Raw genomic sequence first — 12662 nt, 5'->3', positions numbered from 1 at the left:
GCGCTGATTATAAAGAAAATTAATCACATCCAGAAAAAAAACAAACATATATCATTGCAAGTTTTCAACCAAAGCGAAGCCATTCTCCTTACTTGAAATAGCTTCATAACTGCTCAGCTACGGTTCCAACTTAAAAGTGATCTCTCATGTCAGCATCAGCCCCCATATAAGGAGGATTACAAATTGAGACGGTGTGCTTTCCCACATGATAGATTCCACCAGTGAATTACGACAAAGTTTGGCCTTTTTCAACCCTACTCTGGCAGAGATTGTGCACATGAGAGGGAGCAAGGTTGAGACATGTGAGCACAGGCCCGCTGAAGAGACCCTTGAGGTTTCTCATTCAGACTTTATCAGAGTAAACATCTGGTTGGCCTGGTGCAAATGGCAGTTTATTGTTCACTGCCATCCATGCAGCCGAGACTCAACAGTCCATCTAAGGTCATGAGATGGACTGTCGAGGTTGGAAAAAGACATTTTTAGAATCAGCTCTTCTTATTTTTAGATTTTCAAATGGATGAAGGATTATCATTTTTTTTCTTAACATGAAAAAGCTGCACTTGCACCTAATTTCCATAACATTTAGACAAATGCCTGCGTAAGACTTAAACACAACATTTGAGTCAACATGTTTGTAATTTGTTTCACCTGTTAGCAATAGCACCATCATTTTTAATTGTTTAGCTGACTGATTACACACACATCCCTGCTGCTGATAATACATCCAAATTTGTCAAAGAACATTTTCATAAATGGATTTGAATTTCAGCGCAATAAGCAAATTTACTGATGAAAATGTTACAATAAGTTGCAGCTTTTAATAAGAATGATGTGCAGTTGTTGCACCTTTGTATTTCTGTTTTTCAGATTTGGAATCCATTGCAGATCTTCAGTCACTATAAGTGAGGTTCATTGCAAGTTTAAATGTACAATAAAATGCATGATATATTAAGTGATGAACTGTTTTTATATACAACACTCTAATAGCTTCAGAGGAAGTCTGTATCAGCAACACTGGAAAGTATTTTTATTGCTTTCCTGTTACAGCTTGACTGGGTCCTCTGTTAGCGCAGATTCAAAAGAAAGCATCGTCAGTTCTCAGACAGCACACAGCAACATTCAGCTGTTTGTGGTCATGCAGCAGTAAGCAGGACCTTGGTTTCAGCTAAACACCTTGTGTGTTTAAGCTCTACACAAAGCAGAGTGTCGACCCCACTGAGATCCAGTGCTTGGGACAGTGGGAAGGCTTTGAACCGAGCAATAGAGCTTGCACATTAACCACCAGGTGGTAGAGCAAAGCATTTCTTCAAAGCAGCAGACACTACGTCAAGTGTTTTACCAAAACAGTGATTTTTCTTTTAGCACAAGGAGACATTACTTTTTGATCTGAGGGTTTGGACTCGAGTGTGGATGTGAAAAATACCCCCATCCTGTATTTGACAAAACACATTGCACTTTGTGCTCTGTTTATGTCCTAAAAGCCTCAAATTATTATGCAGTGACCTCGCCAGAGTCACCCAGGGTGATGGAAAAGCGAGCAGGGATATGCAGGAGGCCCAGCTGTTGGTCCCTGCGTGCCCTCGGGCAGTGACATTTAGCAGCTGTCACTAAGTTCTGTGAAGGTTTTTTTTTTTTTTTTTTAGTGTCTTTAAGAATGAGATTCATAGATATCCCTCTTTGGAGTACTCTCCCTACAGTGGATTGATCAGAGGTCAAGATTAGTTATGAACTTCATGATTTCTTTTTCTTTTTTTGTTTTGTGTGGACTGTGTAACTTCAGTCTATACACCCTGCCTACTGAAGTAATCTTCTCATTTCGGCCTGTTCTTTGCCTTTTATAGTGATGTTGAGCCTTGTTTGAGCCTGGACGTTTTGAACAGTTTCCCTGTGGTCCCCTAAAAAGAGTCACTGTTGCAGATCTGCTCAGAAAGTATAACAGGTTCATTGTGCTTTTGACTGATGTTTTCTGTGTGCAACAAAACACCAAACACTCTCATACAAGTGGCAGCAGTTGTTCCTGAGGCACATTCACTTTAGCCCCTTGCCTGCAGCCTGGTGGACCCTGGTCTAACATGATACCCCGTCATGCAGCCCTTCCTTCTAACCTTCACTGATTTTGTGTATATTTTGTACTGAAGTCCTTTTTCTCCCTCCAGAGGAGAGTGGAGTCTCCCTCCTGCAGCTGATCGGGGATCCACCTCCAAATGAGATCACCCAGGTCTACGGCCCCGATAACAGCCCTGGTTACGTCTTTGGTCCTGATGCCAACACCGGCCAGCTTGCCCGCGCCCACCTGCCAAATCCCTTCTACCGAGACTTCGCCCTCATCTTCCACCTTAAACCCACCTCTGACCAGGGCGGCGTCATCTTCTCTGTCACAGACTCCTCACAACAGATCATGTATGTGGGAGTTAAACTGTCAGCTGTGCAGGGCGGAAACCAAAACGTCATCCTGTACTACACAGAGCCCGACTCGCAGCAGTCTTATGAGGCGGCCAGGTTCCTTGTTCCCTCCATGAGGGATACCTGGACTCGCTTTGCCTTCGCTGTGAGAGATGATAAGGTGATGTTCTACCTCAACTGTGACACGGACCCTCAGGTGATGCGCCTTGAGAGGTCACCTGATGAGATGGAGCTGGAGGCTGGAGCTGGAGTCTTCGTTGGCCAGGCTGGAGGAGCTGATCCAAATAAGTTTCTGGTGAGTTCACTGGCTTTGTTTTACACAAAAATTACATCTGGGTCCTTAAAATCAGGATGCGAAATCATTAAAGATCCATAAAAAATTATAAAGATCTACCTTTAAAGGAAAGCTTTTTATAAATAACAGAAGACTGATTCTATCACTGAGGCCTCCCACTGTGAGAAGTTTGGGGGAAGGAGAGTTTTGTGTTTTCAGTTTCTGTTGCCAGTCATGTGTAACATCTTGGCTGAATGACCGTCTCGTGATTTAATTGCTGAAATTGGCTTATTCTAAACCACAACATAAATGTCTAAAACAGCTCTCTATCATCCTGAAAGAAGTCTGCAAATAATTAGACGACCTCACGGTTGGGATTTTATTAACTTCAGTCATTTGACTGTTGTAAATCCCAGAAGTTGACCGCAACAACTGTTGACCTCAGGAGTTCACCCAGGGCTACCTGCATGAGAAAACATGTAACTTCAGGCATGCAGATTGAAGTTAAAAATCTTTATGGAAGCCTAGAGCAACTTAAGTGTTAGAGAGGTGACACAGATCATTTTACATTACAATGCTTCTTATCCTGTTATCCTTTCAGACTGAACACAGGACCTCAATGTCCCCTAAATAAAACTGGAAGAGGCGAAAAAAAGAAGGTTTTTTTCACCCTATGAACTAAAAGGTATTCAGGAAACAGTGGTTGTTAGGTATTAAGTATTTACACAATTTTTTCTTAATATTATGGATCTCCACTTCCTACAAAGACCTTCTACCAGATGTAAGACTTATTTTAATCTTGTTTAGTGTCATGTTTGAGGACCACAGCTCATTTTGTCTTAAATCTTTTTTTTTAAATTACTACTATAAAACAAAGCTGTCTTTGGTATTTCCTTGTGGTCGGATATTGTGTCAGATGGGTGATTCAAAAACAGCTTATTTGAAAAAGCGTGTGTACTGTGTGTCCTCTTTCAGGGTTGTTTGCAGTGTGACCATGACTTGACCCAAAGCTCAAAAAGTCTTGTAATTTATTTCCCAAATCAAATAAAGACTTGGCAAGCTGTTTTTTGGCACCTTAACATAAACTTTATATTTTATAAGATGGACTTCCCACTCCCAACAAGGGTTCATTTAGTGGATGTCCTTTTTACTTAGTATCCATCATACTGACAGTGCTGGATGAGACTTTCTAGTGTATGACTCAAGATTTATGACAAAGATCTGAAGCAGTTTGTCAGAAAAAAACCACAACATGTCCACTAAATGAAGTACAAGCTTAAAAAAGGCTGTACCAGAGTTAAAAGCCTTTGTAGAGTCTGGGTAGGAATGTCAAAGAGCCTTTTCTATTTATCTTCAAAGGTCTCTTAAAAAGTCTATTTAACTTTTTTTCTCAGGACATAAATGTGTCCTGAAGTGTCAACTTCAAATAACTGCAGCAGAGAAAGCACCTCCTCATACAAAACTAATGCTCCTTTGATGGGCTGTCAGATAGCATCATGCTATCAGTGTGGGTATCCCGTGTGGGAAACATGTATCAGATTGTATGTGTGGGACAGAGATTGTGGCACTTCACAGGGTCAGGCTATAACAGGAGACATCAATAGTCCCTCTCATTACGTGGAAAGAGGGGATTCCCAAAAATATATTACTGGCAGGAAGTTCATTGATGGGGTTCTGTATTTGGAAGCTGAAAGTAAAACAGTTTGTGTGTGGAAAAGTGTTGTTCTTGTAGTCCCATGTGCATTATCAAACATCAAAACTGCTCTTGTTCTCATACAGGGAGTTATTGGAGATCTGAGGGTGGTGGGAGACCCCCGTGCTGCTGAGAGGCACTGTGAGGAAGATGAAGATGACTCAGATATGGTAAGTAACAAATCACTCTTTGTAAACATGAGAGCGTGTAATGCAGCATGATCAGAGACAAAAACTACTGTTTGAGAGAAAGGAATGTTGATACGAGCAAAACATTACTGCTTACATTAGTTGAGGGGATAACAGGTTGTATTTAACATGAGAAAGGCCTGTTTCTCAACTAAGACCTCCTTGGTGAAGATATTTCCCCCCACTAGGAAGCCCACCCTGGGTGCTCTTAAGGGTTTAGGCTAACATCAGCAACCCTGCCTTGCTGTTATTAGACACAGGGAGCTGGATTTGACGGCATATCTACCCTTGTTTTTTCACTGTGAGCTGCCAGTGGGAGGATGCAAAGCTTGAACACCAAAAAAAAAGAGACTTTGTGAACAGTCTATACAGCTGAAATCATCCTTGGCTTGCAAAAAAAGGATGCTGAAAGGCAAGAAATGAATAAACTGAACAAATATTAAATGAAGATAAATTTGCCCTTCAGAAGCTTAATTAGTTAGTTCATGTCGGTTACAAGTCTGACACCAGCCTTCACTGACCGTGACCACCCACACATAAACACAGGTGCCTGGGTGCAGCCCACCAGCAGGCTCAACTGTTATTTAGTAAAACATTGCCTTCACAGCTGCTCTGCTCTCCGAGACCACCAAAACCTTGTCTTCACCAACAAAAGAGGCATCACGATTTAACGCTTGTCTTTGTCAGCTCTTTAGATGTAGTTGGGATTAGACTCACATTCCAAGTGGAAATGACTGGATTATAATTTCAGGATGCATCTTTTATCTCAAATGATAAGTTCACTCACGGCTGTGGTGTGTTTCCCATCCAGAGGACACATTTGAAGGGTTTAATTACCCTGGAGGATCAAGTCACAGATGAGTGTTGTATATAAAAGACAGTCTGACCAAGATGATGGCTTAAATACACAAAATAACACAACAATCCAAGCTTGATAAACTACCCGACACACGGTATAAGGGCAATGTGCACTTGTATTTTTGCTGCGTACAATAAAAAACTTTAAAAAAAAAAATCAAAATGACCATCTTGTAATTGTGAAGTTAAAATCAAACTAAAATGGTTGATTCATCTCTCTAGGCTTCAGGTGAAGGAAGTGGCTTACGAGAAACTGGAGCTTCGAAACCAGCTGGGGAGAAACCTAGATGGACGGTAAGAAACATTTATTTTTTATCATGGGAACTGTTACTCTTTGAACAACACCACTTTTTTTCCTGCTTTATGAATGATGATAAATCATTTTGATAATAAAGTAAACCTATCTGACATGACTGCAACGCTGCTTCTACAAACTGAGTCATCCCTGAGTTGGATTAACCCCCATGTCTCAAGTTACTTGTCATAAGTGAGCGAACATTCATCCCTTTGGAGAGATTAAAAACTGCTGAGTTGATGTCTGGAAATTGAAACGCTTCTGCCATATACATTTGGAGACAAAGACGTTTAACATAAAGTTTGCCCTTGTCAGAGCTGAAAAAATGCCCTCTGTGGGTTAAAAGCGGAGGAGTTAACAAAGAAAATTGTCTGTTAAGTTTATTGCCCTTTTATTGGGTTGCTGTACCAAAGAAGACACGGTCTGCAAAATGAATTTTCAGGCATTAGTCCTGGTTTCAACCTGGTTTTTCACTTTGAGAGATTTAACAGCAGAGGTGATGGCAGATGAGTAGTGATTGGAAATATGAAGTTCATATATGCTGTTATTTTTCCTCACACTTGCACACTTGTTTTTTTTAATTTCACTTATCTTTTTATACGTCGTCCCTGCAAGCTGTGTAAACTATTGCATGTACTTGTCTGATCTTATGGTGCCTTCCATGATCTCTTCCTTTTCACACTCGCTCTATCTATCTACCTCCCTTTGTCTGTCTGTCATCCTCTCTCTGTTTTCTGTCTCTCTCACACTCACACACAATCAGATTCCACAGACACCCACTCACATCCTCCCACTCTCAAAGATAGCGGGCCGAATTGTAGCTCTACTTCCACCCTGCGTCGCCACTGCTGTGCGTGCATGTGTGCGCCCCCACTCACAATTATAGTGGAGAGTCAGAGAAACCAGATGTCAATTTGGACTCGATCTGATCCAAGTCAGAGGCCCCCCGCCTCCAGGCTGTATTATTCTGACTGCTTTCTCCATTAACAGTGTGCAGGAACTGACAGAGGTGGAAAGACAGTCAGGGAGGGCGTAACTACATCCAGTCGGAAGTCTCTCCGTCATTACTGCTTCTACTCTGCCTTGATTGCCTGAAACTTTTACAAGGGGCTTTTCCATCTGTTCAGTAGGCATTTATTAGCATCATGTAATATGCAATGTAAAACACAACAGATGGCATCTAATGCCTACCTGCTGCTTTCTTTCTATCTGATGTCTGCTCACAGAAAACAGCCGACACTTTGTACTATTGTCCAACCAGTGCAATTAAGACAAGTCTGGGCAGATTATACACGTCTGATGGGGGGAGTCGAAGAAGTGAAACTTTCCATTTTGTCATGCTGGAATTCATGGTGATAGATGGCAGAGCTAGTCAGTCATCCTTGACAGTGCCACTGTGGGAATCCAAGTGCCCTCTTCAGCAAGAGGCCTAAAGAGGAAGTGTTTCAAGAACAGAGGTTTAGCTCGAGGTGATGCAAGTGACTGTGTGATATAGGTAACATCCAATTACCTTTGACAATTTATTTGCACAAGTTCATGAATTATCTAAGAGTTACACCTAGAGATACAGGGGCTGCTTCTTGTCTAGGTTTGCTGTCTATAAGACTTGATTAACTTGACGTCTCAAAGACTTTAATTTGCTTATAGCTTTGATTTTAGAATCTTGTAAAACTGTAATTTGTAGTACCACAGCAACCAATTGCACACTTAAAGATGGAGCTGGAAGACTGAAATACACTAAATTTCTAGGTTATGGCACATAACTGAAGTTTGATACCACCAGCCATGACAGCAGTGTGCTTGGCTGGTTATATTCCGACCAAGATTACTTTTCCTAAGCTATTGTCTGTCTTGCTCTTAGATCCAGTTTGGTTCAACCAGCTGTTTGATATGTAAAGGCTATTTAAGTTTTTAAAAAAGTTGAGCTAAGGAGTAGAGCCCTTGTAAGATAAGAGTTGCCAATTGAGACATGTCTGATACATCAAAGTTTTACTGAAGCAAACAGTGTGTGTGTAAAGGATCTTTTACCAAAGTCTCATTTCTTTCATTGAATGCAGTCAAGCAAATGAAAACTAAACCCAGTCATTGCACAACCAGACTGTCCTGATTTTATGGACTACAAAGTAATCTGTGCATTATTTGTACAGTTTACTTTGTCTTCCTTCCTTAAGCCAGTGTTTAAACAAGCTGCAGAGGTGGGATAAATTCACTGCCGAAGGAGCTGCATACCTGCTTGAAGATTCAGGGGGTTATGTGGTTCAAATCCATCAACACTTATGTTCTAAAGATCAGCGCCTCCCACCCGTCAGCCACAGCTTTGATGGATCGTTTGAGGAGTGAAAATAGGGTATTCTTTAGCACATTAATATATATTATCAACTTAAGACAGTCGATACTGGGCTAGCCAAGTGCTTGGCATATCTAGAGCTGTGAAACACAGCAAGGGAGAGAGTTTCCCAGTGAGTAAACTGGTTAATTATCAACGCTTGCTTCACTTGGTCCTTCAGCTGCCCCCTCCACTACATTCTTTATCCCACCCTGTCCTGGATTCCCCATGTGACAATATGAGGTGTGTCACCGGTGAAGAATGATCTTTAGCTGCTTGGGGGTGTTAGCATTATTCTTTCCCTTGTCTCATTTTCACCCTAAGGCATTTTGGAAGCTGAGGGGATCCCAGCTCTCCTGACCATCAATTACTCCTGTCATTTCTCTTAGCCCTGCCAGAAACTGTAGATTATTGGAGGACTGTAGGCTGATCTGTTTCCTTCGTCTACAAACCCTCTTCATAAAAAATACAAAAAACATGTCCTAAACCAATATTTTCTAGATTTATGAAGTCATTTCAAGGCAAGTTGATATACTGGTCCATTATGCCTTCTTTTCTTTATGAATTATTGTTAGATAAGTGATGTAAACATGAACAATTAAAATGGTAACTGATGTGATCAGTCAAATGAGAAGTAGCCACACTTTGCCATTTGACAGTCACAGTTCTTCAATTGGTGAACTCACCCCCTGCTGGCCATTAGAAGGAATGCAACTTTGTTGCACTCAAGCAGGCCTCTTTTTTTAGAGCTGATGGCCAAATCCACTTCTTATGTAGTCTATGCCAGTCACATTAAGGGATACACAAGCATTTACATAGAATATGGTAGACACTAATGTTATATCCCTAGTTTATTTTTGACTATTTTTGTAACTGCAGCTTTGATGTGTGTCAGTTGGAGCTTTCTGCTGTAACAAGCAGTTTTGCAACAAGATGCTAGACAGTGATCAACACATGAACTGCAATTTTAAAAATCTAAACAAGATGCTGAAAAAAAAAAGGGAAACTGGTTTCATTACTTGCAGATTGACTTTATTATGTTTCAAAAATGTGCTGAAGTTGAGATGGAAATAATAACTAGAAGGAAAGCTTAAGCTGCATAAACTACAAACACTTAAAGTATTTAAATGTTAACAGAGTGCAGACACATGAGTCATTTTTGGGTTTGTTTTGGATTGATGGGAACCATCTCAACTTTGCATGTGAAAACATTAAAGGTTCTTGGATTGGTTCAAAAGATCTTAGTTGAAAATAAAAAAAAATACGTAAGGATTAATGAAAACTAAATACATTGACAGCTGTTACATTTTTAAAAATGTGATTGTTCTCCTGCAGACTACTCCTCCATCCTCTCGGCCTATTCAGCAGCCACCAGTGGTAAAGAAGGAGGAGGTTACACTCTCAAGAGGAACTGGTGAGTTAATCTGCTCTTTTAATTGTGAAGAGAGATAATACTTGTTTGTTTCTTAATGTAAAGGTCCCTGGTTGTTGTTTTTTTCAACCATGCACATCAACTTCAAATTAAATGTCATTTGTGTTTCTGTAAAACTTCTGCACAATGCTGTATTGCTCTTGACAATGTGTAGTCTATTTTTTACAGAGAGTGGGGAAACAAAGATTTAGCCTCACATTTTGAAACGTGACTTAGCTCACCTGTTAGGTATGGCAGGTAAAATAATGACGGCACAGGTTGTTGCAGAGTTCATATTCCTAGAAGAAATGCCTCCTGTGGCCTGATTCACTGACATGTGTCTCCATCTAGTGGACAGATAATTTAATGCAGCCCAGGAGCTGGAAGTCTGGGGTTTTTTCTATACTCCTGGGCTTTTCATATAAATGATACATTCAAAATTGTATCAAGTTCACACAAATCTTTTCAAACATTCACTGCTAAAACACATAGCTTCTTTTGTCGTGAATTGACGTAACAAACTTTTCAGTCTTAATATCTCTGAGTTTACTGTGCAAACTAACTGAAGTGTAGAATGTCAATAGCCAAAGCCACCGGTGGTCAAAATAACATGTTTTCTTCCATATACTTAAAACATGCACGGTCTTGCATCCCTTGTATAAATGGGATATAATATTACTTATATGTTTATTGAACTGAATATAAAAACTTAATTTGCAGTTTTAGAGCTGGACATTTAGGTCTAGTAAGCGATAATATGAAATGACAGAATAGGCTGGAACTATACTAATATTTTATGAGTGTTGGTGGAAAAACCTGTGAGGGAAAAGAAAAACAAGTATCTGCAGATAACCTGAGAATAACCATGTTTTGCATGTATATTTCCTCTGCATTATATTCTCAGAGGATGCTGATGGATAACATTTATACACAGCCTATGTAGTTCATGCTTCAGTAACCCCTGGTTATTTAACACCGAGCATTCACGGTGCAATTATAGAGTCTAAGGTAGTGTGTATTTGCACAGAAATGGTATGTTTAATATTTTAAGAAATACATGGCATTCTGAAGCAGCATCATAAATAAAACTTAGAAAAGTTTGATGTTTGATAACTTAATAAGATGTAGCTTGTTGGTATGAATGTAAAGTAAATGAAACTGAAAAATACTTGAAAGTTTATTCACTCACACCCTGACACATCCATCTGCCCTGGCACTTTTTAATGGAGGCTAATTTATCTTTTGCATTGTGTTCAGCAATTGACTCCCGTCAGGTTTCAGTTCCTGTGGAGTCCCGACCTGGTCTTCCTGGGTCACCAGGTGGGTCAAGGGAGAGAAATAAAAATGTGGAGACGTGCATCCACACATCCTGTGTTTATTTTCCTTTCTTTTACTCTCTGCTCCGGTGTCCAACCATGTGTGTGCCTAATGCAGGAACTCACATGGATTTCAAAAGCACACAAGCTGAAGAATGCATGAGACTGTCATCTGCAAGCTTTTGAATTCACACAGGGTGGTGGACATGTTTGTCTGTAAGCCAGAGGGATAAAAATGTTGGGCTGTTCTGGCTGTAATCTCCGTACAATTGGAAAGAGAAATTGCAAAGGAGAGAGAAAATGAGGATAACTTGGAAAAAAAGGATTGCAAAAGAGTTTTGTAAGTCCCCCCATATTTTTTTTCCATTAAATGACAAGAAGTGGATGAGCAGGACTGGTATTCTAAATCAGCCGAGGCTATTAATGCTTTGATGTGGGGGAAAATGTTTTTCTCCAGTGAATTTTCCATGCTTCTGTCTGACTTGGTATTTTTCCTTGAACTAAATAACATCAAAAAGATGCCAAGAGAACATTATTTTGATATCCATGTAAAGCACAGCTAGGGAATGGAAATAACAACACAAGTCTATGTCAAAGTAAACGTGAGGTAGAAACAGATCAGGGGGATTTCAGCAGCAGCATGGTTGTGCATGCAAGCATGGGCTGGTGTGTACAGTAACCATCTTGAACATGTTGTGGCCTTTAAGCTGAGGCTGCTCACACTGGGTTTCTCGCTCCATCAAGCAGAGTCATTTTATTTCCCTCTTTCCTCATCTTCTTCCTGTGGGTGCAGGAAATGTCATGTGTATTGTTTGTGTTTTGGGAAACAATCATTCATCATTTCTTGAAAGGTCTTTTCATGAGGGTATTAATGACTTTGTCTCTGTGGTTGATTTCAGGGCCAGAAGGGGCTAGAGGAGAAAAAGGCGATCGAGGAGACAGAGGAGAGAAAGGAGACAGGGGTCCGATTGGGCCGAAGGGAGAATCTGGCTTCAGCTCCAGCTCACGAGGTGGAGCTCGTGGAGAGAAGGTCTGAACCTTTATTTTTAGGGTGTTGTGATATTGTCTGCTGCAGATATATCAAACACCCTTTGTGAGTCATTTTGGGACTTGGGATAATGATGCATGAAAATAATATTAACCTAATTTACCCCTGAAGGTTGCGATTAACAGTGAGTTAGTAAAACAATTCAGAGAGTAAAAAAAAGGGAAAATACTGTTGACAGTCAATGAGTGGTGTAGTAAATTATCCTAGAAGAACACAAGGGGGAGCTGTAAGCCCTAATTTTACATTATCTCACATCTTATCTAAAAACATTTTCACCACTTTTGTTAAAGATTAACTGAATGTATATCTGTTTCACAGGGTTGAAAATGTAATCAGAAAGACCACTACTAGTGGAGGTGACAACAGCCAGATGTTGATTTACATTTTCTGTTCCTTCTCCCAAGAAAAGGTTTTATTTCAGTTTTAAGTTTGAATACTGTAAAATTCTGATTTGAACAACTTACAGATATAAATACATAGCTCTGGCATTGAATCAACAAACAAAAAAAGTCCTAAATGCCTCCTCTAAGCCAAAATCTCTTTAGAAGCATCCCCTAAATGTTGTGAAATCATATCTGCAGTAGTCCCAGAAATGTTGCCCAAACTTATTTTATTGCTCAGGAAACGTGCCAAAAAGAAGCCAGTGACTTAAAATTTCAATCAAAATGACATTAAAGCTAGGAAAATGAAATATGAAAGTAATTTTGGATTGTTTTAATATAAACTATATTAATCATTTTTGTCATGAACTAATCTGTTTATAATCCAGCGGGAAAAATGCTTAAGTCTACTAATACAATACATGTCATAATACAGGAGTGAAGTTTACCCTTGTTGAGATGTGTATATA

General features: G+C 40.0%; 1 protein-coding gene across 3 annotated transcripts in view; it reads left to right on the top strand.

Annotated features, from left to right (window-relative positions):
* col18a1a (collagen type XVIII alpha 1 chain a) overlaps positions 1-12662 on the top strand; it is a 97135-nt gene that overhangs the window by 71273 nt on the left and 13200 nt on the right. For 2 of the 3 annotated variants that reach the window (XM_074694734.1, XM_074694732.1), the window contains 6 exons: positions 2157-2698; positions 4457-4540; positions 5639-5710; positions 9373-9451; positions 10706-10768; positions 11664-11794. In XM_074694734.1, coding sequence (XP_074550835.1) covers positions 2157-2698; positions 4457-4540; positions 5639-5710; positions 9373-9451; positions 10706-10768; positions 11664-11794 — 971 coding nt within the window. The remainder of the gene's footprint in view (positions 1-2156; positions 2699-4456; positions 4541-5638; positions 5711-9372; positions 9452-10705; positions 10769-11663; positions 11795-12662) is intronic. The other variant, XM_074694733.1, reaches the window with a different exon arrangement.

This window comes from Halichoeres trimaculatus, unplaced genomic scaffold (genome assembly GCF_033239565.1).
Source record: "Halichoeres trimaculatus isolate MK-OKI-2021-1 unplaced genomic scaffold, fHalTri1.1 fHalTri1_scaffold_19, whole genome shotgun sequence".
In the NCBI taxonomy this organism is placed as follows: Eukaryota; Metazoa; Chordata; class Actinopteri; order Labriformes; family Labridae; genus Halichoeres; species Halichoeres trimaculatus.
This window is presented reverse-complemented; position numbering and strand designations above follow the sequence as displayed.